We start from the raw sequence: 27,750 nt of genomic DNA, 5'->3' as shown, positions 1-27,750 counted from the left end.
TATAAACTAGTTAACTTTGCTTTGTGTTTTCTTAAGGAGTCTCATACTGATTTTTTTTGAGTACCTTTTCATAGAACGTTTTTTCAATGGAATTTTCAATCATTTTGACATAAAGAATTTAAACCACTTTTCCTGATAACAATTGGTATACTTTCTGGGGAGATCTTTAGTTAATTAAGAATGGTGTTTGGGGAGGGGCACCTGGGTAGCTCAGTTGGGTAAGCATCCAACTCTTCATCTTGGCTCATGCCATGATCTCATAGTTTGTGAGCTTGAGTCACGTGGGCTCTGTGTGGATGGCATGGAACCTTGCTTGGGTTTCTCTCTCCCTCACTCTCTGCCAAGCTGGCCCTGTCTCTCTCTGTGTCTCAAAAGATAAACTTAAAAATTCCTTTTTAAAAATAATGGTATTTGGGATAATTGATTTACCTTTGCTACTTTGTTCCAAGTTAGTAGAATCTTGGCTTAAAACCGAGTCATTGATTTAAGAGTTTTGCCAGACTGGGATGGGAGTGTTAGTTGAACTAAGTATGGGAAAGAGAGTTCCCTTTTACATACTCCCATAGTCAGAAATATGTCATGAGCTGAAAGGTTGGAGTGCCTCACTAGAAAAGCTGGTTTACTTTGAATATGAAGTATTTACTTTTCTAAGTCTCTAGAAATGCCAGATAATGATTATTTTGAGTTTATAATTAGAACATTTTAATTTAATTTCAGATTTAATTTGGCTCTTTGGATAAAGCATAAAAATGTTTACAGTTTTTGTTCATTCTTTCGATTTTGAAATGTTTTTCTGTTTTAGAACCCGAGTTTGAATTTCAAGGAAGTAACTTACGAACTGGACCATCCTGGATTTCAAATTCGTGATAGTAAAGGACTTCATAATGTGGTTTATGGCATTCAGAGGGGTCTAGGAATGGAAGTGTTCCCAGTCGACCTCATATATAGACCTTGGAAACATGCAGAAGGCCAGGTGAGCTGATGGTGTGTAGCTTTGGAAGAGGAAGCACATAATGACTTATTCCTTATGTAGTGCCATCTGTCCATTGATTAAAACATTCTTTTAAAATAGAATTTGTTTTGTGTAGTTCAGAATAGCAGAGACTGTCAGTTTTGGAAAGATTATTATCTTGGTTTATCGTAGTTTAGTACTAATCAAACTAAGTGAAGCAAACCGTTTCCCCAACTATTTGTCTCCAGCACCATTTTATCTCATACCTTTCATCTGTTTGAATTGTCTGTGGCTTCAAAAGAGCAGAAAGTTAATGTTTTAAAGGGAAATTGTCATTCTAGTAACCTTAAGATTGAGATTAGCTGAATGAAAATGTTTCAGATTTTCATAGCATTTGCAGTCATTTATGGTGGTAAGGACTTTTTTCCTCTTGTTCCAGCTCTCTTTTATTCAGCATTCCCTTATAAATCCAGAGATCTTCTGTTTTGCTGACTATCCCTGTCATACGGTTGCCACCGATATTCTGAAAGCACCACCAGAGGATGACAATCGAGAAATTGCCACATGGTAAACACTCTCCTCTAGCGTTTCTTGAAAGGATAACTTGTGCTTTTTTGCAGTAGAAAATTAATAGGGAGCAACTACATAGTTAAAAGGTTTTACTGAAACAGTATTTTTAGTGAGCCGACTTTAAATTTTTAGATGGGTGTTAATGGATAAAAATCTAATTTTAGTCCCATTGTCACTAGATAGTTACATTTTTTCCTCTCTAAGGTCTGCCACTGGGTATTCTCTGAAACTGTCAAATATTGGAAAAGAGGTTTGTACTTCTCCTTTAGATTAGATCCTTTTCTTCTGCCTACAGATTTACTTGCTTTCTTTCCTTTGTAAGTAGCTCAAGATGGCCAAACCATCCATTCTAATCCTTTCAGCTAAATTACCTAGTTTATTTGAGTTCCAATTCCTAATTTCTGAGGGAGAATCAGACTTTGGCCCAGTACATTTCTCCTGGAACTCAAGTCACTCCTCTCTAGGAATATGAGGTAAGGATGGTGAAAGTACTTCCATTACTGTTGAAATACACACACACACTACACACTACACATACTCTCTCCCTCTCTCCCTCTCCCCCCCCTTCTCTCAAACACTCTAACACACTCTAACACACTTACTCAACAGAGGGGACATGGGCTTGATTGCTCCCCAAAGGTACTACTTTATGTTTCTTATCTCTTCTTCCTAACTCAAGTTTTCTGAGATCCTTTTCTGACACGGAACAGATGATTCTCTGCATTTTGGGTGCTATGGGTGGGTTTTTTAGGGCAGTTTAAAGCCCTTTTGATATTTCCAGTTCTTCTAAAGTCAAGAAGAGATGATAAACTTTTCCTGTGAAGATTTAGTTAACATCTGGGTTTTCTGACCATATAGTCTCCTGTAGCAAGTACTTAATAAGCTCTTTATTGTAGCACAGTATAAATACAGATGTAGCTCTCTCAGAAAACATTTCGTGAAATAGGCAGTGGGTGAGGTTGGTCTGTGGATGCAGTTTGCTGATCCCTGTTCTGAAAGATTGACCCCAAGCAGTAGTTTGTTCTAAAATGTGTCCTTGGGGTGCCTGGATGGCTCAGTTGGTTGAGCATACAACCTTGATTTTGGCTTGGATCATGATCTCATGGTTTGTGAGTTTGAGCCCTGTATCGGGCTCTGTGCTGAATGCACAGAGCCTGGTTGGGATTCTCTCTTTGTCTCAAAAATAATGAATCTTAAAAAAAAAGAAAGTGTATCCTTTTCCCAGGTGCTAGCAAAATTGTATCTGTAGGCTTGATTGATTTTTTTTTTTCTGTTAAGTCTAATGTATATAGCAGTGTTTATTTTGTGAAACTAAAATGTCATATTAAATTTAACAGTTCCTTAACATAGCTGTACATTCAAGTCTGTCTCAAAATTGTCTTTTAACAGTTTGTATGAGTAAGAGTCCAGACAGGGTTCATATAGTTTATTCTGTAAGTCTTCCTTTTCTCACTCTTCTTTTTTAAAATAATAACTTTTAGGGGTGACTGGAATGCTTAGTTGAGTGTCTGACTTTGGCTCAGGACATGATCTCATGGTTTGTGAGTTCGAGCCCTGCTTTGGGCTTGCTGGTGTCAGTGCTGAGGCTGTGTTTGGATCCTCTGCCTCCCCGTACTCTCTCTCAGAAATAAACTTTAGAAATAAATATAACTTTTGCCATTGATTGATGAAGTAATCGGATAATTTCTCCTTTAGAATACCCCATAGTATGGGGTATATGTTTCCTGATGGCATTTAGTTTGATCTCTGTCTCCATAGTTTTCATGCACTATGGGTAGAGTAAAATTTTGATGTTTGATTAAAGTCAACCACTTTCATGGGACACCTGGGTGGCTCAGTCGGTTAAGCAGCCGACTTCGGCTCAGGTCACGATCTCATGGTCCGTGAGTTCGAGCCCCGCGTCGGGCTCTGTGCTGACAGCTCAGAGCCTGGAGCCTGCTTCGGATTCCTTGTCTCCCTCTCTCTCTGCTCCTCCCCCATTCATGCTCTGTCTCTCTCTGTCTCAAAAATAAATAAATGTTTAAAAAAAAAAAAAAATAAAGTCAACCACTTTCAGCTTCTTGGGGCAAGAATAATGCATATGGGATGTGTGGACCTCTGAACTTGGGTGATATCAGGGGGCACTGAAGTTATACCTTTTCATTATCAAAGTAAGTGTCCAGCTGTATTTTTGTGTAAAATTTTTCAGTGTATAAATTAGGTCAATGTTTGTATTTTCCATTTTTGAGCATTTCTAAACCCTGTGATGTTGTTTGCTTCTATTTTACACGCTAATCACAAAAATCTTCAATGATACCTCCTTGATAAGAAGGATCCATGATTATGTCAGTGGTCTGTAGTGTTGCCTCTCCACTTACTGTCAACTTGGACTATCTCTGAAATTAGTGTGATATACTAGTATATAATTTTAATATGAACACTATTTAAATATTTTTCAAATATTAATAGATGACCCCTCAGTTTTGTCATGATAGTTGGTATGACTTATTTGGAAAATGGATTTTTGTATACTTATGTTTTCATTGACAGAGTATCTTACTTCCATTCTTGTTAGGAAGAGCTTGGATTTGATTGAATCTCTTCTGAGGCTTGCAGAGGTGGGGCAATATGAGCAAGTTAAACAGCTCTTCAGCTTCCCTATTAAACACTGTCCAGACATGCTGGTATTGGCCTTACTACAGATCAACACCTCTTGGCACACCTTGCGCCATGAGCTCATCTCCACTCTGATGCCAATTTTCCTCGGAAACCATCCTAACTCTGCTATTATTTTGCACTATGCGTGGCATGGGCAGGTAAGACATGAATATTTCTTTGTCTTAATATTTGACATTCTGTGGAAGATGTTCAAACTAAATTGTCAATCTTGAATATGACACTTTGGAAAAGTTGCACTTTCATGAAGCCTATTTTATCTTTTAGCATCATGTGGGTGTTAAAGTATAAAACTTTAAAGAATAAGAAGGCAGTTAAAAAATCAATATCATGAAAGCTCCACACTACTAGGGCACCACTATGATTTGGTAACAGTAATGAGCTTAATTATTTATCGTGGAAGCAGAAGGTACTCCTGTCACTTTTTAACTGTAAATGGGAGAAGATCACAGGTCAATTTGACATCTTCTATTTTATCCAAATTCAGCATCTAAATTTTATTTTAGTTTCTGCTGCAATGACTTTTAAGTCCTATGCTGCTTTCCTTCCCTAATTTGTAACATGTAAATATTTTCTTGTCCATTGCACCTCCCCCTGCTCCCACTAGCCTATATTTTTAATAATAACAAATGGAGAAGCTTAGGCGGGTAGAAAACAGTCATCAACTACTTTACATCAAGTTTCTTTTCTGGCTGGTTGTTTTTTTGTTTTTGTTTTTTTTTCTTTAACCATTTTTATTCTCAGTGTAGTTTACATTATATGTAAGTGCTTTTAAAACATTAAACTCTTATTTATAAATGAAAAATGTTAGCTTTAGTTCCATGCTGTCAGTCAGCCCTCCATTTCTAGGGACTCAACTTACATGGTAAACTTAGAGTTGACAGAATGTTTAGCAGCCATTTACAAGGTTTGCTGCCCAGACCTTTTTAGGTCTTTCTCACCACATCTATAAGGTGCAAAGGGCAGGTAGAAAGGAGCTGCGTCTCCTCACTTCTTGTTGAATACTTGTTTCACCTGAACCTGCTGTTGCCTCAAGACAGTTACTGGAAAGTGATTTAGATACAGTGCTAGCAATTGCCTTGCCATTGCTTCCATGAGAATCGATTGCTAAACTACGACTGTTGGTTTCATTCAGCTGCAAAACTTTAGATCAGTTCTCAAAGCTAGGATGTTTTCTGGACAAAAAGGAAATTGAATAATCACCAAAAAAAAAAAAAAAAAAAAAAAAAAGGAACATTCTTATTTGTTAAAATAGGTAGATTTAGAATGTACAAGTACCATTCCCAGAAATACTGATTGAACACTACACTGTGCAGCATGAGAAATGATTACCTTAAACTACTTTTTTAAATCTATAGACTAGTAATTTATAACTTAGTAAGGAATTAAACAAATTTCATGTGCCCTCATGTTCACACCATAATCTGTTTGAAAATGTATTGGCCTATGTTTTATAGGAGAAGTACATTTATTAAATGACTATATGACCCAAGGTTTAGGAACAGGCTTTCATTTGGAAGATGTGGAAATAACTTGACTTTCCTATAAAGAATGTCACCGCAGTCACTGCTTGAGGCTTGAACTGATGCACCTCAATTTTTTGTAAATATAACAAGTAAAATTAGCTGGGCATTCATGTTAGTGCCTGTGAAAACGTTTAGCATTATTGATATGTAACCCCTGTTTTCTTAGGGACAGTCTCCCTCAATCCGCCAACTTATCATGCATGCAATGGCAGAATGGTACATGCGAGGGGAGCAGTATGACCAGGCCAAATTGTCTCGAATACTTGATGTGGCCCAGGACTTGAAGGTGAGCTTGGAGGGACAGGCTGACATTTTTATTTATTAATGAAAAAACAGACTTTTTATGTTATCTAGATACCTTAGGGATAATCAAATATAACTAGCTCTTAGGTAGCTTATGTTGAGCTTTATAGTTTTGCTTTGTAAGTAGACAGGGATTGGAACAGTGGTTTTGGAAACGTAAGAAATGTTTTCATTGTTTACATTTGACTGAATTTTGTTTGGTCTTCTATGGTAGTTGCAAGGCTATTTTTTTTTTTTTTTTTTTTTTTTTTTAACGTTTATTTATTTTTGAGATAGAGAGAGACAGAGCATGAACGGGGGAGGGTCAGAGAGAGGGAGACACAGAATCCGAAACAGGCTCCAGGCTCCAGGCTCCGAGCCGTCAGCACAGATCCCAACGCGGGGCTTGAACTCACGGACCGTGAGATCATGACCTGAGCCGAAGTCGGCCACTCAACCGACTGAGCCACCCAGGCGCCCCTGCAAGGCTATTTTAAAACAAGTGATAACTGGCCTCAGATGTAGATCTGTGAGATATAATTTGTGGAGAAACTGGTTGGGTTTTACACCCTTTGCAGATTTCATTAACATTAATGGAATCTTTTCACAAATAGTCTCTGATTCTTGATGTCTTTGACCAGTAGGTGCATAGTACTGATATTGCAGTTGTGCTTAGGTTAGAATAAGCCCGACTTTAGATTTTTAAAAATGGAGTAAGGATACTTTTTCATGCATCGTATGCTCTGATTTAGGTTTAGTTATTTTTTTTTTTTTTTCAACGTTTATTTATTTGTGGGACAGAGAGAGACAGAGCATGAACGGGGGAGGGACAGAGAGAGAGGGAGACACAGAATCGGAAAACGGCTCCAGGCTCTGAGCCATCAGCCCAGAGCCTGACGCGGGGCTCGAACTCATGGACCGTGAGATCGTGACCTGGCTGAAGTCGGACGCTTAACCGACTGCGCCACCCAGGCGCCCCTAGGTTTAGTTATTTTAAGAAATACAGGGTAAAGTTATTTTGGAGGTCAAGTCATATGCCCACCTTTGAAATGTGATCTTATTTTAAGTAAGAACTAAATCAGCACTGAATTGTAGTAAGCTTTAAAAAAAATATGACCAAGAAAATATTAGCAATGTTTTGTTTAGACTTGTTTGTGAAAATAAAAGCAGGAAACAAAATAGGACAGAGTGATAGAAAGATACTTAATTGCTTGACTTACAGTTTCTGATATTCTTTTGCTTTAGGCCTTGTCAATGCTGCTAAATGGTACTCCATTTGCCTTTGTTATTGACCTTGCTGCACTTGCTTCGCGTCGTGAATACCTCAAACTTGACAAGTGGCTCACAGATAAAATTCGAGAGCATGGAGTAAGCAGGATTTGTCCCATTTGTTACTTCTCTTAAATTTTGATGCCTAAAATAGCTAAATAAACAACCTTTTTAAATGGCAGTGGAATGTTATTTTGTGGATTTTAGTCATACTGTCTTTAATAGTCTTTAATCTGAAAGCAGTTTATCTTAAATCTGAAAGCAGTTAAGATCAATATCTGATACACCAAGAAACTTTATATTTTCCAGGAGCCTTTTATCCAGGCATGTATGACTTTTTTAAAGAGACGGTGCCCTTCTATTTTGGGTGGACTTGCCCCAGAGAAAGATCAGCCCAAAAGTGCTCAACTTCCTCCAGAAACTCTGGCAACAATGTTGGCCTGTTTACAAGCTTGTGCAGGGTAAGAAGAGCATGCTTAAATATGACTGTTTAGTACTGGAATTAGATTATGAATAACTTGTTTTGGAAAATAAGGGTTGAACGAGTGTAAGTGACAGCAGTTTAGATAATCCAGTGGTTTTAAGTTTAGAGTACAATACTCAAAATACATATTCTTTCCATTTGAATGGATTTTTTTTTTTTTTTTTTTTTTTTTTGGGTATATGATGTGAGGTGGGGTCCAGTTTCATTGTTTTGCATAGGAAGTTCAGTCATCCCAATACCATTTGAAGAGACTGGTCTTTCTTTTAAATGGTCTTTTGGAAAATAAGTTGCCCATAATGTATGGGTTTTATTTCTGGATTCTTTGTTCTGTATATGTCTATCCTTATGCCAGTACCATAGGTTTTCAGTGAGATTTGAAATTGGGAAATACGAGTCCTCCAACTTTGTTCTTTTTTTAGTATTGTTTTGGCTCTTCTGGGTCCCTTGCATTCCCGTGTGAATTTTAGGATCAGCTTGTTGATTTTTGCGAAGTTATGAAGAAGCCCACTGGGATAATGTTGAATCTTTACATCATTTTGGGGGAATATTGCCATCTTAAAATACTAAGTATTTCGATTCATGAATCTGAGATGTTTTTAGGTCTTTAATTCCTTTCAGGAATGTTTTCATTTTCAGTGTTTAAGTCTTACACTTGTTTTATTGTATTTATTGTTAAATATTTTGTACAAGGCATGTCATATGCAAATAGAATTTTATTTCTTCCTTTTCCATCTTTTTCTTGCTTATTTTCTCTAGTGTAAACCTCAGTCTAATGTTGAATAGAAATGGCAAGAGCAGACATTCTTGTCTTGTTCTTGAATTTATAAGGAAAGTATTCCTTATTCACCATCAAGTGTGATGTTAGCTGTGGGTTTCCGTAGATACCCTTCCAGTTGAGGTTTCCTTACCTTTACTTCTAGTTAGTAGCCTGTTTTATCATTAAGGTGTTTTGTCAGATACTTTGGTCTACCTTTCTTGAGAAGATCTTGTTTTTGTTTTTTATTCTGTTGTAGTATATTAATAGAAATTTGGATGTTAAAAAATACTGCATTCCTGGGATAAATTTCACTTCAGTCTTTGTGTATGTATACTTTTTATATGCTGCTGAATTCAATTTGCTAGTATTTGGTGAGCATTTTTGTATCTATATTCCTAAGGGATATTGTTTTGTAGTTTTCTTGTGTTGTTTTTGTCTGGTTTTGATTATCAGGGTAATCTTGGATTCATACAATGAATTGGTAAAGTGTTCTTAACTCTTAATTTTTGTGAGAAAGATTGGTAACAGTTCTTTAGATGTTTCATAGAATTTAGCAGTGAATCCATCTGGTGTTAGGCTTTTTCTTGTGGTAGTTTTTAATTACTAATTCAATATCTTGTTATGTATCTCTGCATATTTTCTTTTTTTTCCCCCCTTGGATCAATGTTAGCAGTTTATGAATTTGTCCATTTCACCTAGGTTATCTCACTTGTTGGCATACCGTTCTTACATACTATATCTTTATCATCTTCATTTCTCTAAGGTTGGTAGTAATAGTCCTGTCTTTCACTTCCTGGTTTTAGTATTTGAATCTCTTCTCCCTTTTCCCCCACCCATTTCTTGTCATTTTAGATAAACGTATGTCAAGTTTGTTGACCTTTTCAGAGAAGCAACTTTTTGTTTTGTTTTTCTCTTGTTTTTCTACTTTCCATTTCATTTATTCCAACTGTCAACTTTATTATTTTCCTTCCTTATTTTGAATTTGGTTTGAACATTTTAAACCTGATTAAGGTGGAAAGTTTGGTTTTTCATTTGAGATTGTTCCTGTTTAATTGGGGTGTTTATGGCTTTGAATTTCCACCTATGAAATGCTTTAAGTTTGGTATTGTGTGTTTTCATTTTCACCTGAAAGTATTTTGTAATTTCCTGCGACCCATGAGAATAGGTTGTTTAATTTTTATGTGTTTGGGAATTACCTGGCTTTATTTTGTTACTGATTTTTTTTTTTTTTTTTTAAGTTATTTTGAGAGAGAGAGAACAAGGGGGGGGGGGAGGGGCAGAGAGAGAGATGGAGACACAGAATCTGAAGTAGGCTCCAGGCTCTGAGATGTCCGCACAGAACCTATGCGGGGCTTGAACTTGTGAACCTTGAGATCATGACCTGAGCCAAGTTGGACCCTTAGTGAGCCACCCAGACACCCCTCAGATTTTATTTTTAAGTAATCTCTTTACCCAATGTGGGGCTCTAACTCACAACCCTGAGATCAGGAGTCTCATGCTTTACCAACTGACCAGTGAGGTGCCCTTGTAGTAGTCTTTTTTTGTCATGTTTGGCCGCTGAAGTTTCTGGGTAGCCTTGTGGTCAGCTAAGTCAATTACTTGACAACTTGTTAACCTTAATTTTCTTCTTAGAGCCTAAATGTCAACTTCAAGTGAGAGCTTGGTTCTTTTTAGGTCTTTCAGGGGAATATTACAGATTTAGGTATTGGCAGCACTCTACACATGTGTGAGGACTTCTTGGTTCCCTGGGAAAATGAGTGTTTTTCACAGTTCTATCCATGGGAATTTTATTCCCAAATTTTCCTTTTAAGCTTTTTGGGTAACCTATTGTTTGCTCAGACTGTTAACTTCTATCCCAGGGAGCCAGAAAATTAAAACAATTACCTTTAAATATTTCCTTCAGATACCTCAAGAGGAAAACGCTATTTGCATTTGGCCAGCTATTAAGTCAGATAAAGATAATCTTGCCATTGTGGTCTCACAGGGAATCCTCTGGTAAAATAATGGCAATTCTCTAAGAATGAGGCTTTGCAGATGCCTCAAGCCACTTCCGAGCCCTCTCCTATGGCTGTCAGGCTGCTGGTTTTCTCTGAGATTGTAAACTATTAGTTCTCAAGGCAGCTGTGCAGCTTGAGGGGGCTGGGAATAAAGTAATTTAAGATTGCAGAAAGCTTTTATTACCAAGGTTTAGTTTTCTTTCTAGAGTAAAAATTCCTGGATTGTTGTAAGCTGTTAGTCTCCAGTGTTTTGATAAAGTTGATTGTGACAATTTTTGCCACTTTTTTAAGTTACTTTTATAGGGGAGAGAATATATGGAGGTCTTTACTACACCGTTTTTTGCTTATGTACTATGTATTTTTTTTGTAAGTTCTGAAGTATAATAAACAGGTGTGAGTCTATTCTGCAGCTTCAACTGTAACATTTTTGAAGCTGTCTTTCTTTGTCTTCCTCTCCAGTCCTGTTTTCTTCCGTCTCCCACACAGATCTTGAACTTTATTTTGCCTTGCCTTATTTTTAAAAAATTTACACATGTATATCCCTAACTCAGTGTACTCAATCAAGGAATATTTTGCTTCCTTAGAGTCATAAGACAGTGTTATTGATTGTTATAACCAGAGACAAGTGTGCTGTTGGCACCTCCTGGGTAAAGGCCAGGGATGCTGGTAAACATTTTACAGTGCACAATAGAAACAACACAACAAAGTCCAAAGTGCTAATAGTACAACATTTGAGAAACCCTGCTAAGTTCTTAATGTTCTAAAATTTAAAGTCTAGAGTTTTGACTCTTACATTTATATATTTTAATCTACCTGAAATTAAATAATCATAAATTGAATACTGTAAATTTAAGGGCATATTGAAATTGGATAAAATGGTTTTTTTTGTGTGTGTGTGTGTGTGTAGGGAGGTAGTTTACCTGACTTGGATTTCAGTTTCTTTTGTTGATTAGAAGTACCTGTTTTCTTGAAGAATTGAATGAAATAATTCGTGTAACGTTTTTAGAATCGTTACTGATAAAAAAATAAATGCCAAAGAAGGAAAGTTCTTCCAATTAATAAATAAGTAATTATGATGGAGTTACAAAATTTAGTGGATGCTGAAAGTAGTGAGTGAATGTTTCAGGAGCAGGGCAGTCAGCTAGTTATAGAGTGTCTCCCCACAAATTAACAAAGGGAAAAGTAGTAATGTTTTATTGAGAAAACTGGCAAATGCCACATTAATTCTTTGATCAAAGTGATCACCAGCTCTCTGTATAATATGCCTCATAATAAAACATGAAGGGCACCTGGCTAGCTCATTCAGTAGAGCATGCGACTCTTGATTTCAAGTTTGTTAGTTTGAACCCCATGTTGGGCATAGAATTACTTGAAAAAATAATGCACTGAGAAGAATACGATGTAACTACTGTGGTAGTCCTGCCATAAACGTATCTAAAATATCAGACAAACTCAAAGTAAGGGACGTTGTATAAAATACATATTTAAAAAAAAATCAACTTGAAGAAGGCAAATAACAGCTGATGAATTTTTTCCAGTTTAAAGAAATTAGGGTTGCCTGGGTGGCTCAGTCGGTTAAGTGTTCGACTTCGGCTCAGGTAATGATCTCACAGTTTGTGAGTTTGAGCCCTGCATTGGGGTTGCTGTTGTCAGCTCGGAGCCTGGTGTCTGCTTCAGATTCTGTGTTTCCCTCTCTCTCTGCCTCTCCCATGCTTGCATGCATGCATGCATGCATGCACGCACGCTCGCTCATGCGCGTGCACACTCGCACTCGCGCTCTCTCTCTAACATAAACATTAAAAAAATGAAAGAAACTAAAGAGGTGACAGCTCAGTGCAGTGTATTGGATCATGATTCAAGGGTAAAGTACCAGTGAAGTACATAATTGGAACAACTCATATAATTTTTTTTACATTTTTTTTTTTTAAAATCTTTACTTTTTCAGAGAGCGAGAGACAAGAGTGTGAGTGGGGGAGGGGCACAGAGAGAGGGAGACACAGTATCCGAAGCGGGCTCCAGGCTCTGAGCTGTCAGCACAGAGCCGGACGTGGGGCTCGAACTCACGAACTGTGAGATCATGACCTGAGCTGAAGTTGGATGCCTAACCGACTATGCCACCCAGGCACCCCAACAATTGATATAATTGTAACATGGCCTGTTTAATTTTATCTGCGTTAAATTTTCTTATTTTTATTATTTCACGTGGTTGTGTAAGAAAATGTCCTTGTTCTTAGGAAATACATAGTGAAGTATTTAGGAATAAAAGATATGTGATGTATCTAACCTTAAAAACTTCATGGAGGAGACAGTAGAAAGAATGGCTAAACAAATAGGGCAAAATGTAACTAACTAGTGGGTGAAGCATTTATGGGAGTTTCTTATAATATTAGTTAGCCTCTTCTAAGTTTGAAATTGTGTGAAATATAAGAAAGTTTTTCCAGAATAATATGGAATATTTTAATTAACCATATTTTATCAATCTAATATACCCAGCTTTTAATATTTTAAAATCTGAAAGGATTCATGTCATTAGCTATCTCTGAATTTGAAATCTTAACTATTGGCATCAAGAAGTAAAAGTAGTCACATTTAGAAAAAGAAAACATAAAACTACATTAAATGGGGTGCCTGGGTTGACTCCATTAAGTCTCTAACTCTTGGTTTTGGCTCAGGTTATGATCTCATGGTTTCTGAGTTGGAGCCCCTTTGTAGGGCCCCACCCCAGTGCAAGGGGCTTGATTAGGACTCTCTCCTCCTCTTTCTGCCCTTCCCACGCACACATGTATGCTTTCTCTCTCAAAAAATAAACTTAAAAAAAAAAAACATTTAAAAGTTATTAGTTGCACTGTACACAAGGTTTAGTTTCAGAGGTATATATTAGATATCTTTGGGGCACCTGGGTGGCTTAGTTGGTTAAGTGTCCAAATCTTGATTTGACCTCAGGTCATGATCCCAAGGTCATCAGATCAAGTCCCACATCAGGTTCCATGATGAGCATGGAGCCTGCTTAGGATTCTCTCTCCTCCCCACCCTCCATCCCTCTTCCCCACTTGTGCATGTGCACTCTATCTCTAAAATAGAATTAAAAAAAAAAAAAAAAGTAATTAAAGATCTCCAAGAGAGAGCTGTGCTCAGAAAATCCTAGTGATTAGTGATGGATACAAAGACGTGGGGTATGGTGGAAATGTAGCCATATGTTCTAGCAGGTTTTCTTTATTAGAAAATCAGGTTTGTTTATATAGGTGTTCCAAGGAGTAGCAAGTGATATTTTTCACTCTTCTGTCTTTAGGAGTGTTTCTCAGGAGTTATCAGAAACCATCCTCACCATGGTAGCCAATTGCAGTAATGTTATGAATAAAGCCAGACAGCCACCACCTGGAGTTATGCCAAAAGGACGTCCTCCTAGTGCTAGCAGCTTAGATGCCATTTCTCCTGTTCAGGTAAGTGAATGCTACAACTGGTATGTCTGCATTTGTTCATAGACTTGGAATAGAATAAACTTCTACATCATTAGTAATCTACTCAAAGGAAAATTTGTCTGACTTTATTACCTTTTAGACACCTGCATGTCTAGCATCCACTATTACATTTTAAAGGAGATCTATAAATAGGCAACGTAGTTGAGGATAGACTTTAATCATTAAATAGAACCTGTCTCTGAGAGGAAAGAGACAAGACAGCTTCTTTAGGTAAATGGTAAGGGCTTCTTTTTAAAATAAGAATAACTTAGACTTGAGAAATAAGCACTGCCTTTGAACCTGATGTGTCTTGTTTGTAGCTTCACGGGCCAAGCAACAGTGCTAGAGCATAAGGACTTGTTATAACTGGGGCTCTTCAGCTCTCAACTGAACTGCTCTTTTAAAAACAAGGTACATTTAAGTTACTCCCTGACACCAACCACCCCCCTTCTCTCTGGGAGCAACATACTCCACTTCTGTTTTCATCTGCATTGATTGGCAGATTGGGGTTTAAGAAAAAAAGAATGTTTAGTAATTCTTCAATGGCCGCTTTATAAAAGGCATTTATGTACCATTTCTGTAGTCATAAAGGTCTGAAATAATGCCACGAACCAAGGAGCTCGGAAGTGCAGTTTTTAGATACTTTAAAAGATGTTGTGGTGAATAGCATACCTTGTTTTTTGTTTGCTTTAAATTAGAGCTGATCTCCTCCAACCCTTAAGATCCTCAAATTTTGAGTAGATTTATTTGTTTTGAGTGGAAGATTTATTTCTAATTGCTAAGCTTTTATTGTGTTGGAAGTTAAATAATGTAGTTCGAGAGATTGTTTCTGTTGTAAAGGGGCTTGTTGGAAATTTTAAAGACCTAATGTAACAGTTGTCCTGTGTGTTTAGTGCTATGGCTGCAGGGCAGTTCGTCTTAAACATTAACTCTTGAAGTTCCTTATCCCTCACATTATGGCTCTGGTACTTTGGTGGAGGCTAATAACTCTTTAAACCTTCTCTATGATGTAGTAAGAACAATGTCTGGCACACTTGACTTGATGTCGGGATTTAGTTATGATTGCTTGGGGTTTTGTAATTTATTAAGCATATGAAGAGCTAAAGATTTCTTGTGTCATAAATCTGCATGTGCTTGAAGTATGTTTAATACATTTTTATAATGTTTTTCTTCAGATTGACCCTCTTGGTGGAATGGCATCTCTTAGTATAGGTGGTTCAGCTGCCCCTCACACCCAGAGTATGCAGGGTTTTCCTCCAAATTTGGGTTCTGCATTCAGTACCCCTCAGTCACCAGCAAAAGCATTTCCACCCCTTTCAACCCCAAACCAGACAACTGCATTCAGTGGTATTGGAGGACTTTCATCACAGCTTCCAGGTAAGTGGGGTGGCGGATGGAAGTGCAGATCATTTGTAAGTTTCATTGTGCTTTAGTGTGTAGTAAGGTGTTTGGAGTCATTGTGATAAAGTGAAAGCTGTTTAAATTGTGAAGGTTACTTCAACCTTCACAGCTGGGAAGAGAAAACTATACTATTACAATATTAATTCATTCACATTGTAAGGATCCTGTATTACCAAATGATAGTATAAACAGTAACAAGTGTGCTAATCACATATTCTGCAAGCTTTATAAATTACAGTTAGTATAATAAAAAAAATCTTTTATGTATGAGATTCAGGTATATGTTCTGCTTCATTCTACCTCACCTACCTTGACAGTGATGGTAAATCCCTTTTCAGTTTTTTCCAGATTATTTTAGCTTTGAACTTTTCTGTTGAAGTAACGGTCACATCCCACCCCCACCCCTCACCCCCACCTCTGTAATTTGTTTGTCTTAAGGTATCTGCATTTTGACTCTGTAACCTAATTAACACTGCTGTTATGTGGTTCTAGCCCTGATTGTTGATTTAAGTCAGAGTTACTTCGGTAAAAGCTTCTTAGCAAAGTCCTAACTTAAGTTCTGTTTGCTAGAGTTGAGGAATAGGGAAGGCCTCCTGGCTCATGTTAACTGGAATATAGTAGCAAGAAATTGATATTCAGTCATCGGGAGAAGCAAGCCAGTTCCCCTTTACTTTTACTACCTTATGTATCATACCACATATGAGAATGTACAGTTAAGGATTTGTGTATTAATATCTTATTAAGAATATAAATACATGAATAATTCTAAAAGCTGAAGAAATTCTGGCATTGTCCATTTTCATCTCTTTATTCGTTCAGTTTCTCTGTAAAATTAAATAGACATTGTGAGGGAATTAAGAAAGACCCGGACTTTTAAAATAAGAACCTGTATCTCTGATGTAAATTCAAGAATATGAATAATGATAAGACTTCTGGCTGCCTTCCTTCTTTCTAGTAGGTGGTCTTGGCACAGGCAGCCTGACTGGTATAGGAACTGGGGCTCTTGGACTCCCTGCAGTGAATAACGACCCTTTTGTACAGAGGAAACTGGGCACCTCTGGACTGAACCAGCCTACATTCCAGCAGAGTAAGATGAAACCTTGTAAGTGGTAGTGTTGTCTGTGATTGTGAAGTATGACTGATGCACATAAAGCTTTTTAGATTTCCAATTTGTTCTTCCTAGATTTATGGACGGCCCAGAGTTATGTGGACAAAAACGTTGACTTCTTTTAATATATTGTTAGTAGGGCCATATGTTGATGTGCCTTCTATATCAGTGGGAATTAATTTATGAACTTGATTTATTAAAATAAGAAACTGAGGTATCACTCCACCTTTGATCGGATTGCTAGAACAGTATGATGGTTAATAAGAAGTAGCATCCTTTAGGATCATTAGTCTACAAGTAAGAAATACAGTAAAAAGAAGACTTAGCAGTTTAAATATATGTATATAAATATTATATTTATTATAAATATGTGTTGGTGTGGTGGTCTTCGTTTTTGGTTTTGTTTTTTTAAACAAATCAAGAGCAGCCATGAGAATTTCAGATTCTTCTTTCAGGTTGGTAGTTTATAAAGCAGTTTATTTTAAGATTAAAGCTTTATGATCTATATAGCATTATATATAATAAATATCACCATATATATGATGTAACTTGGAAAACAGCTTTTAAAGTTTTACCTCCTTAGTAAGGTAATTTTCAAAGTCAGAAGTCTTCTTTGTAAATACATAAGTATCATTTACTTATAAATACCCATCTCGTTGGGACTAAATAGGCATTGTACAGGATTTGAAATTATACCAGTTGACTTGAAAATGTTAGTGTGAAAGGCTTGTCTGAATGTTAATGTTTTGTAGCATGCTTTGTGTTTACATCAGTGTGTCATGCACATGCATTGATAATTCCTAGATGTCATTTTTTAAAAAATAAAACATTTTAAAAATGTTTATTTTTTTGAGAGAGTTGGGAGAGAGCGAATGCAAATGGGGGAGGGGGAGAGAGAGAGGGGGAGAGAAAGAATCCCGAGGAGGCTTTGTGTTGTAAGCGCACAGCCCCACATGGGGCTCGATCACATGAACTTGTGATATAGTGACCTGAGCTAAAACCAAGAAGTCGAATGCTTAACCGATTGAGCCACCAAGGTGCCCCAGATGTCACTTTTATTAAAAAGTAGTAAAAGACTTGTTAACGTCAAGTGAGGTGGTATTAAGGGTAAGTGCATTGTGAATTTGAATGTAGTGGACTTTCACAGGTTGATAAAGCCTGATGAAGAAAATACTAAGGTAGAACTATAGTTGTAAGGCAATTTTGTTAAAATCTTTTTTATGTAGTTAAAATACTTGAATACTGAACCATGGCCACTTAATAATTTCTTCATTTTCTCCCTTAAAATGAAAACTATATTATTCTCTTTGGCTTTCTGTGTGTCTCATGGGGAAGTGGGGAAAGAGCTTAAATGCCCAGTGGGTTGCCTTTCTGTTTGTTACAGCGGACTTGTCTCAGGTGTGGCCAGAGGCAAATCAGCACTTTAGTAAAGAGATAGATGATGAAGCAAACAGCTATTTTCAGAGAATATATAATCATCCACCACATCCAACTATGTCTGTTGATGAGGTGAGTGTCTAGGATGTTCCTATACGTTATGGTTTATGTAAATCTTAAATAAATGCCCTTTTCAAAGAGTTTGGAAATTCAGCTGATCGTGTTATGATATGTCTGTGTACCATTTCAGATCTTAACATTCATCTCAAGCTCAAGTGTTTTGTTAAATGCTTTGCCTGACGGTTCTTTTTGAAAATATTTTAAGTATATTTATTTTTTCTACACCTGACACAGGGCTATAACCCCCTGTGGGGGAGGTCATGACCCCCAAATCAAGAGTCGCATGCTCTTCCAACTGAGGCAGACAGGCGCCCTCCTCCCCTGCTTTAAAAAAAAGATTTTATTTTTAAATTATATTATTCTTTTTAACAATTCTTTGAGAACTCTTTGAAGAATGCTTTTCATAATAGTTTCCTTTATGAATGTTTTTGTCTTGTTTTTCCTAGGTATTAGAAATGTTACAGAGGTTTAAAGACTCTACCATAAAGAGGGAACGAGAAGTATTTAACTGTATGTTGAGGAACTTATTTGAAGAATATCGGTTTTTCCCCCAATACCCTGATAAAGAGTTACATATAACTGCCTGCTTGTTTGGTGGGATAATCGAAAAAGGACTGGTCACTTACATGGCACTAGGTCTGGCCCTGCGATATGTTCTTGAAGCCTTACGCAAGCCTTTTGGATCCAAAATGTATTATTTTGGGATTGCTGCACTAGATAGATTTAAAAATAGGTGAGTGAATAGGTTTCCTATGAAGCATCTCTTTTTTAGTGTAAGAAATAATAACTATCATATACAACCTAGTTCTTGCCATGCCCCATCATTATATATATCTTAACAGTATAAAGTTGAAGAGGAAGAAGTGAAAACAATTCATTACAGTTATGAAATAAATGGTAGGAAAAGTATAAACCGAAATACTTTTTTGTTGATTATTGAGGGCTAAGTCATTGTTTTATATTACAGTTCTTTGAATTTGACAAAATTTATACAGTTATGTAACTACTGTCACAATCAAGATACTGAATATTTGTATCACTCCCAAGCAATTCTCTTGTTTTGCCTTTGTACAAGTTCACCTTCCCCCATCTTTGACCCCTGGCAGTCACTAATCTGCTTTCTCTCTAGTTTTTCCGGTACACGGTGTGTGTGAGTCTAACTTGTTACAATTACTACCCATCTTTTGAAATTAATCTGTATTACTGCATGTTTCAGTACTTGTTCCTTGTCATAGCTGGATACTATTCCATTGTATGGATTAACTCTGAATTGTTTCTCCATTTTTTGGTTAACATTTGGAGTTGTTCTGGGTAGCAGTTTTAGTGGCTCATTGTAATTGTAACTGAAAATAGGACCTTTAAAAAAGATACTGTTTCCTTTTTCTTTTTTTTTTTTTTTAAGTTTATTTATTTATTTTGAGAGAGAGAGAGAGAGAGAGAGAGAGGATCTGAAGTGGGCTCTGCACTGACCACAGTGAATCCAAAGTGGGGCTTGAACTCCCGAACCCTGAGATCATGACCTGAACCAAAGTCAGATGCTTAATTGACTGAGCTACACAGGTGCCCCATAGATACTGTTTTCTGATGTAAAAAGAGTGAAATTCATCAATATTTCTCTCTACTTCTGTGTTCTTTGGCATTCTCTTCAAATAAGGTGTTTCCAAGGTAGAATGAGGACAGTGGCTTAGACTAGCATTTGGAAAAAAATTTGTTAATTGTGCTGCTTCTGTTCTTACATGAAAAGAATGAATGAATGAATGAATATTTTATTGGCAGATTGAAGGACTATCCCCAGTATTGTCAGCACTTGGCTTCTATCAGTCACTTTATGCAATTTCCACATCATTTACAGGAGGTAAGTGTGTCTGATACCTCAAATCTGTCTAATAGTTGGAGAGTTTATTTTAATTTGATTTTGGGTTTGCTGGGACTGGCATTGAGATTTCTTAATGATTGGCATGTTATAAGCATACATATTTTTGGTGCTCATTAGGCAGCTTAATGATAGGTCATGAAAAAAAATGTCATTCTTGGATTATCTTTTCTAAGCAGTGGTTTTGCTTCATTTAATGAAAGGCTTTTATCAGGTACTTAAGCCTGATAATGCTGTTGAAGTATAGACATCTTTTACTATTATTAAGAATTCCTGCCTGATTCTATAAAGTATTTGGAGTGGGAATCTTGGATAAAAATAAATAAAGATGTTCCTTTGATCTAAATGTTAATATGAGCCAGAGCTGTTTCATATAAGACTAAGACAAGTGTTTCTTGAAACTACAGCCTGCTTGTGGCACCTGGCTGCTTCAGTCAGTAGAGCATGTGACTCTTGCTCTCTGGATTGTGAGTTCAAGCTCCATGTTAGGTGTAGAGATTACTTAAAAAAAAAAAAAAAAAAAAAAACAGCCTTCTTAACTACCTGCTTAGAGTCCTTTCATATACTTGTTTAAAAGGAGAGAGGTAGTCCTTGAGGAAATGGACCTAGAGATTATAGTTTTAAGCCATTTTACATGATTTGTCAACTATTGTTTTAGTAAGTGATTTTAGGTTAATTGGCTAATATTATTCATACCTTTGTCTTGGCTTTAGTCAAAGTCTACTCCCAGAGAACAAGAAAATTGATTAATTTTTATTGTTATTTTACATGAAGCTGAAAAATGGCTTTATAACATCATATTTTAAGGAATCAGATCAGAATTTGAACCTACTTTTAATTTTTGTTAGAATTTAGTCCAGTGTTTTCTACCTCGTGCTGCTGGGTTTGTTTGTAGGAGGCCAGGGTTTTTGTGTTGGCTTAACCTAGGAGACCTATGGAGTGACAGGTGTGAGTGTTACTTATTCATCTGAGGGGGATGGGAGAATATGCCAGTATTGTAATACTGAAAACTATACAGGAAAGCAGAGTTTTGTAAAGCTAAGATGAGAAGTCAGAGGCTTACCACAGTAAAATATGTTTGGAATTCAGAGGTGGGAATATAGATCTTAGGTAAGTGGAGACCAGGAGAGGGGCATGGGCATGATCACAGAAAACAGTGGTCCCCACCACCCCTTGTAACAAGACAGCGAGAGAGAGAGAGAGAGAGAGAGAGAGAGAGAGAGAGAGAGGTAATTGTTTTCATCTGTGTACTTTAAGACGCTATACTTTATTCAGAGACTGTCTTACTTGAAAATCTCCTTTTTTGAATAAAGTTATCATATACCTAGATAGTAGTTTTTGTTTTGTTCAGGCATGGACCGCTGGAAATAGGATCAGGATCCCTATGTCAGTTTGCTAATTTGTATGGAGAAAGGTCAAATGGTCTGAAATGGAAAAAAAAGTTTGCTGTCTTGCTTATTACCTTCTAGAACTGACTTGCCTTTCTACAGTGTGTTTGTTTTGTAGTGATAGCTTTGCTGAGAGATAATTCACATTACCATGTATTTTTTAGGCCTTAGATTTCTCATCAGTGTTCATTAAAAGAGATCAGTTTATTGTACAAATTTAAAAATGTTAAGGTTTATATATATTAAGGGATTTACGGAGGTATATATGCAAGCATTGGTGGGTGTTTTGAACGTTGTTTTGCTAGACTAGTTCTCATAAAATTTTTAAGACACATTAATATTTTACTTCCTAAAGAGCCCCTGGTATCCACTTACATATATTACGTATAGAAATATGGACCAAAATGGGGCAAGGAGTAAGGGTTATAGATGAGCCAGAAGAATCTTCTGAAATGATTTTTCCCTTGCTAGAAGTCAGGGGAGTATAATTCAGAATTTTCAGTTTTTGTTAAGAACTCTTTTAATGTGTTTCCATCTCCCTACCCCTATAGTATATTGAGTATGGACAGCAGTCTAGAGATCCTCCTGTGAAAATGCAGGGCTCTATCACAACCCCTGGAAGTATTGCACTGGCTCAGGCCCAGGCTCAGGCCCAGGTTCCAGCAAAAGCTCCCCTTGCTGGTCAGGTTAGCACGATGGTAACCACCTCAACAACCACCACTGTTGCTAAAACGGTTACAGTCACCAGGCCAACCGGAGTCAGCTTTAAGAAAGATGTGCCAGTAAGTAGATCTTTTTTCTTTTCTCGGATTTGTTATGTTGTAAATGTATCTAGGAGTGAGCATGTGTTTTAATTTTATTATAAACAGCACATGCCTAGTAAAGTATAAAGATGAACATTTCTCCCTTTGTATCTCCCCCAGATTTCCCAGAGGCAGGCACTATTAACAGTTCAACATGTATTCTTGCCAACAGTTCCAATGCACAGCCATATATACCATGTATATGTTTTATATTAAATATGTATACATTTTCCCCTGGGATTTGTCAAACAGGTATTTCAGTTCATTTATTTTATGTACTTTGTGTTTTTAGCCTTCTATTAATACTACAAATATAGATACGTTGCTTGTGGCCACAGATCAAACTGAGAGAATTGTAGAGCCCCCAGAAAATATCCAAGAGAAAATTGCTTTTATCTTCAATAATCTCTCACAGTCGAATATGACACAAAAGGTGAGCATGATATAATAGTTTATATATCATTGCGAATGCTATCTATTTTATCCCTAGTGGGTTGGGGGATTTCTGCACCTTTTTAAATACTCAGTTTACTTTAAAGATTTAAAGATTGAAGTAATAGAATCAAAGCAAAGGGAATACAGATATACAATTAGTGGCTGTGGTTTTTGTAGCCATTAAATAGTACTAGTTTTGTGGTGAGTTTTACAGGCTTTTGAAGTAAACTACACGATCTCATCATGATGGAACATGTCATTTGTACCTCATCACAACTCATGTCCTCCCAGAGACCATTCAGAGCTATTATTAGGTGCTTAGTAACTGAGGTAGACCTTGTGCAGAGCATAAGAAGAGATTCTTCTCTTTCAAGATTATATAATAACGCATTGGAAATGCCTGTTTTAGCCTGTAAGATTAGCCTAAACAAGTAGGTTTTGAGATATTATGTATGTACCATCTTTCAAAATCCCACCAGAATTGATTATGAGTAAAATAAGTCTTTAGTGTCCTTTTGGAAGAGAAATTTCAAACTTTAGAGATGATTCCTGGAGATAGAAATTTAGGAAAATATGGTTCTGGTGTTAAGTCTGTTAACAGTAGGCTGTACATTAGCAATATATGCAAGTTTGATCAAATTGAGAGTTGGGTAAGGTGAGGGTGAGGGACTTAAAGTTGAAAGGAACCATAAATGTTTTAGTCGTAGTCACCCACAGTTTGAGAGATGATTGACTTTGTACTAACAAGAATTTAATATATTATACTTCATAGCATATGTCTCATGTGGGGGGAGATGAAACATGGGGCTTTAGCATCTAATTTTGCAAGGAGCCACATGGTATAGGATTGTTTACATAGAAGAAACACAAAGCTGTATTTTATCATCTTTTAACCGTGTACTTCCTGTGTCATATTGATTGGCTAGGTTGAAGAACTAAAGGAAACTGTGAAGGAAGAATTTATGCCTTGGGTTTCACAATACCTGGTTATGAAGAGAGTCAGTATTGAGCCAAACTTTCACAGCCTCTATTCAAACTTCCTTGACACGCTGAAGAACCCTGAATTTAATAAGATGGTTCTGAATGAGACCTACAGAAACATCAAAGTAAAATTTAGTTCTTCTATTCCTTTTCATTACTGTTTTGAATTTGGAAATACTTGATTGTACAAGCAAAATTTTGGGGGGAGGTATTTATTGGCTGTTTTTTCTCTAAGTTATCTAGGGTTTGTTTCAGATACGGAACTAAATTTCACGAAGAATTTCATGAAGATCTACTCTATACTGTTTACTTTGAAAGTAGCTATATTATTCTAAATTTGTTTTCATCATTTCATGCATGGTTTTAATTCTTGGTCCTCTGTTTATGTTTTCAACTTGCTTTTAATTTGTAATATGCTCTTAGCTCTAGTCCCTCACTTTTGTTTTTTTTTTTTTAAATAGTCTTCTAGAAATCTATTGTATGGATGTTTATTGCTAATGGATATTTAGGTTGTTAATAACTTTAACTGTTACAAAGACAATGCTCCAGTAAGTCTTTTATGTCTTCTTAAGTGCCACATATCTTTAGACTCTCGACTTATTTGTAGGATAGCTGTTTTAAGGATTCTGAGCAGTTTAGAGTCAAAGTTTTCCTAATGTGCTAACGCTTGTTTCATGAAATTAGGTATTTTATTTCTCAGGAGGAATAACATTTCAAGAAAACCTATCATATAGCTGTAATCATTCTTTGATGAATGATTTGGGCATTGGCTTAGGAACCAGCACTATATTTAAACCTGTGGATGGAAATTTTTCCCATTCCTGGTTATGCTGTAGTGCAAAATAATTCATTCCTGGCTCTTTGTGTTGCACAGCTGACTTTGTGCCATTCTGCTGTTGATCTGTAGAGTTAAGGAACATAACTATACTCACTTTTTGTTTTTTGTTTTTTGTTTTTTTTTAATCTGATGGCAATGATGATTGGGATATAAAAGTTTCTACATATTCTGGAGCAAAATTTCAAGATTCTTTTAAACAAATTTAAATTACAACTTTAAATTTATAGCCATAAATTAAGAAGTAATATGTAGTAGATGGATGTATATGCTTGCCCCAAAACACACTCATGTGATGTTTCTGTCCCCCTTAGGAAAGTAAGAACTACAGAATTAATGAAATAGATAGGTAATTAAATCTAGATTTAAATCCAGAAATTTTAAAGGAAGCACTTTAGCATTATTATAATGTATTTCAGAAAGTTATTTTAGTTCTCTCTAGAGATACATAGTGACCTGGATAATACTAAAAGGTTGTAGTAGATACTGCGATCTTGGTTACATTTCTTCATATGCTTGTTGTCTTGAAGGCCTTAGAACCGTAGCTTTAATCATCATTTGAATTGAATTTTGCTCTTCAAAATAGATTTGCATTTGGGTGCCTGCTTCAAACCTAGCTAAAAATTTCAGTTTTAAAATACTTTTCTGTAGGACTATACATGACCCCTTAACCTTGTATAGTTACACTCTAATAATATGGAGTAGATCTACTTTGGGGTATGTTCTCAGAATTGACGTCTTGTTTTTAATGTTGGATGAAAGGGAATTCTCAAACATTCAGTTGAGAATTTTTTCTTAAACTTATTTTCTATATTTCTTAATCCTATACCAGGTGCTCCTGACCTCTGATAAAGCTGCAGCCAATTTTTCAGATCGTTCTTTGCTGAAGAATTTGGGACATTGGCTAGGAATGATCACGTTAGCTAAAAATAAACCCATCTTACACACTGTGAGTTCCAGCCAGAGGTTCATGTAAAAATTGAGAATGTTCATATAGCATATTATGTCTAAAAGTCTTGACTGTATTTGGGACTGTTTTAATGATTTTGGGTGTTTGTAAGAGTTTAGCCCATGTTTTGAATCTGTAATTGCATGCTCATGATTCTGTATTGTTGAGCACAATAAAAGCCAGTAAGGTCTGGTTGTCACCCTTTTTTTGTAAGGCAAGGGTCATATTATATTGATTCCTGATTTGGGAATGAGTTTGCAAAATACCTTTCTTTGGTGCTTTGTGAGGGGTTTTGAAGTATATTCCCAGCTTTTAAAAATATTTTTCTTATTCTAGGACTTGGATGTAAAATCTTTGCTGCTAGAGGCTTATGTTAAAGGACAACAAGAGTTGCTCTATGTAGTGCCCTTTGTTGCCAAAGTCTTAGAATCTAGCATTCGCAGTGTGGTGAGTAGATTTTAATATTTTATTGATGGTTAATCTGTAAGAGTTAGTCTGTTTCAGCAAAAGGGTACGAGATTATATCCTTAGTTCTGAGTATAGAGCTAGTTCAGTCTTTCTCAGGGAAACTCGGATTTCCAATGTGAGAGATTAAGGTAGCATCATTTAATAACTCTAATTTTAATGGATGTTTTTGGGTTTTGATGGTTTTCTAAATTATGATATAGATTATTATGGGCACACAGGTATAAGTGCCTAAGTATTTTAAATAATGCGAATTAAAGGATGATTTGGGGACCAACTTAACATAATAGCTTTTCTTTAGGTTTTTAGGCCACCCAACCCCTGGACGATGGCAATTATGAATGTATTGGCAGAGCTACATCAGGAACATGACTTAAAGGTACATTTGTTGCTGCTTTATCCTTTGAAACTTCCTTAATCCTTCACATTATTAAAATTTACAGGAAAGGCGGAGAATTGCGGGGAGGTGGGGGGGAAGAAGCACTGTAACAATTGGATGAGAATAGTATATATCGTGAATAAAACTACATTTTTGTTTTCAAAATTCCAATAATTTGAATTATGCAGTTAAACTTGAAGTTTGAGATTGAGGTCCTCTGCAAGAACCTTGCATTAGACATCAATGAGCTAAAACCTGGAAACCTCCTAAAGGATAAAGATCGCCTAAAGAACTTAGATGAGCAACTCTCTGCTCCAAAGAAAGATGTCAAGCAGCCAGAAGAGCTCCCTCCCATCACAACCACAAGTAAGTGTGATAATTAGCCTTCTGCTTTACCAGAATTTTCTTAAATGGTACATCTTTATGCATGTAGCAAGTTCTAATTTTCCGCGTAATGTGTTGAAATTTTGTATACTTTTTGGTGAGCCATCTGAATTATTAAGGAAAAGTTAGTAATGTCTAGGTATTGTCTTCAGTTCCAGAATTCATCTGGGTAATTCTTAATGGTATTCTTAACTAAGTATCATTAATCCTATCCCAACTAAGCCGGCTGATTCTTTAGAGTGTTTGAGATCAGAAAGAACTGCATGGCACGGTGGGCCTGTGTTACTCCTCACATGGTAGCCAGACTACCAGCTAGACCTGCCCAGGGGGCGGATTATTATACGTGGATCATAGATTGGAAATGTGGGGGCTATAGAAGTATTGAATGAAAGATTAGGAGGTGTGTAAGAATAAACCAGCTTGTCATTCTGTCTCATTCGTCAGTAGCTAAGAATCCCCAACTGTAACCAGAGAACAGCCTAGATGGGAAAGAGACGTCTATAATGAAGAGTTATCAACAAGTCTTGGGCTTGCTGATAACAAGTCTTGGGCTTGTAGCATGTCCTCACAGTTGATTTCTTTGCAACTGCAAAGGGTATTTTGCAGGGGTATTGTCACTGACATAGCTTTACATACTTTGTTCAAATCTCTGTATTAAAACAATAGAAATTTTTTTGTTATAATTTAGGGTGGAAAAATGAGACCTATGCCATTCTCACCCCCCACTCCCACCCCCAAGAGACTAATCCAGTTAAAGACTGCCTAATGCCTTGATTTTGTAGCAAAGTCAAGAAATGTGCTTTTTATTAGCTCTTATTTTATCTCTTTAACATTCAGCAACTTCTACAACACCAGCTACCAGTACCACTTGTACAGCCACAGTTCCACCACAGCCACAGTACAGCTACCACGACATCAATGTCTATTCCCTTGCAGGCCTGGCACCACACATTACCTTAAATCCAACAGTAAGTAACAACTGCTCCATCCCCCAGTTCCTACTTTATGACAAGGTAAATGGGTCACCTTCCTTTTCTTTTTCTCCTTCCTTCTGGGTTCCTAGATCTTAGAGGATTTTGTACAGAAAGGAGGGATTGGCAACTGCTTGCTGTATAGTACAGCTGGGATTTTTTCCTACTCTAAAAATATAGTCATTGTGACTGGAAATCACCTATGTTGGTTACTCATATCTAAACCCTGTGGTATTAATCAGCTGGCGATATAATCACAATGGCCAAGATTACCTTACACAGGCCAAAAGATCCTTAGTATTCCATAGTTTTTTGCTGTTTATTTTCATTG

At 36.6% G+C, this 27,750-nt stretch overlaps 1 protein-coding gene and 2 non-coding genes across 10 annotated transcripts in view; all 3 read left to right on the top strand.

Annotated features, from left to right (window-relative positions):
- CNOT1 (CCR4-NOT transcription complex subunit 1) overlaps nt 1-27,750 on the top strand; it is a 102,344-nt gene that overhangs the window by 53,670 nt on the left and 20,924 nt on the right. For 4 of the 8 annotated variants that reach the window (XM_078438837.1, XM_060650621.2, XM_060650618.2 and 1 more), the window contains exons 11-30: nt 803-973; nt 1,392-1,519; nt 4,077-4,317; nt 5,870-5,989; nt 7,231-7,353; nt 7,564-7,715; nt 13,782-13,932; nt 15,126-15,327; nt 16,307-16,453; nt 17,844-17,968; nt 18,403-18,689; nt 19,733-19,811; nt 21,769-21,999; nt 22,313-22,453; nt 23,382-23,561; nt 25,104-25,220; nt 25,557-25,667; nt 25,987-26,064; nt 26,253-26,430; nt 27,286-27,416. In XM_078438837.1, the coding sequence (XP_078294963.1) occupies nt 803-973; nt 1,392-1,519; nt 4,077-4,317; nt 5,870-5,989; nt 7,231-7,353; nt 7,564-7,715; nt 13,782-13,932; nt 15,126-15,327; nt 16,307-16,453; nt 17,844-17,968; nt 18,403-18,689; nt 19,733-19,811; nt 21,769-21,999; nt 22,313-22,453; nt 23,382-23,561; nt 25,104-25,220; nt 25,557-25,667; nt 25,987-26,064; nt 26,253-26,430; nt 27,286-27,416 (3,093 nt within the window). The remainder of the gene's footprint in view (nt 1-802; nt 974-1,391; nt 1,520-4,076; nt 4,318-5,869; nt 5,990-7,230; nt 7,354-7,563; nt 7,716-13,781; nt 13,933-15,125; nt 15,328-16,306; nt 16,454-17,843; nt 17,969-18,402; nt 18,690-19,732; nt 19,812-21,768; nt 22,000-22,312; nt 22,454-23,381; nt 23,562-25,103; nt 25,221-25,556; nt 25,668-25,986; nt 26,065-26,252; nt 26,431-27,285; nt 27,417-27,750) is intronic. The other 4 variants (XM_060650622.2, XM_060650619.2, XM_060650623.2 and 1 more) reach the window with 2 other exon arrangements.
- On the top strand, nt 14,234-14,369 carry LOC132691429 (small nucleolar RNA SNORA50). Its single transcript, XR_009615777.1, has one exon. It is a non-coding gene; the product is annotated as a small nucleolar RNA SNORA50 (small nucleolar RNA).
- On the top strand, nt 24,217-24,358 carry LOC132691428 (small nucleolar RNA SNORA46). Its single transcript, XR_009615776.3, has one exon. It is a non-coding gene; the product is annotated as a small nucleolar RNA SNORA46 (small nucleolar RNA).

Source organism: Panthera onca, chromosome E2 (genome assembly GCF_046562875.1).
Source record: "Panthera onca isolate mPanOnc1 chromosome E2, mPanOnc1 haplotype 2, whole genome shotgun sequence".
Taxonomy (NCBI): domain Eukaryota; kingdom Metazoa; phylum Chordata; class Mammalia; order Carnivora; family Felidae; genus Panthera; species Panthera onca.
Note: the sequence above shows the minus strand (reverse complement) of the source record. Positions and strands in the feature narration are given on the sequence as shown.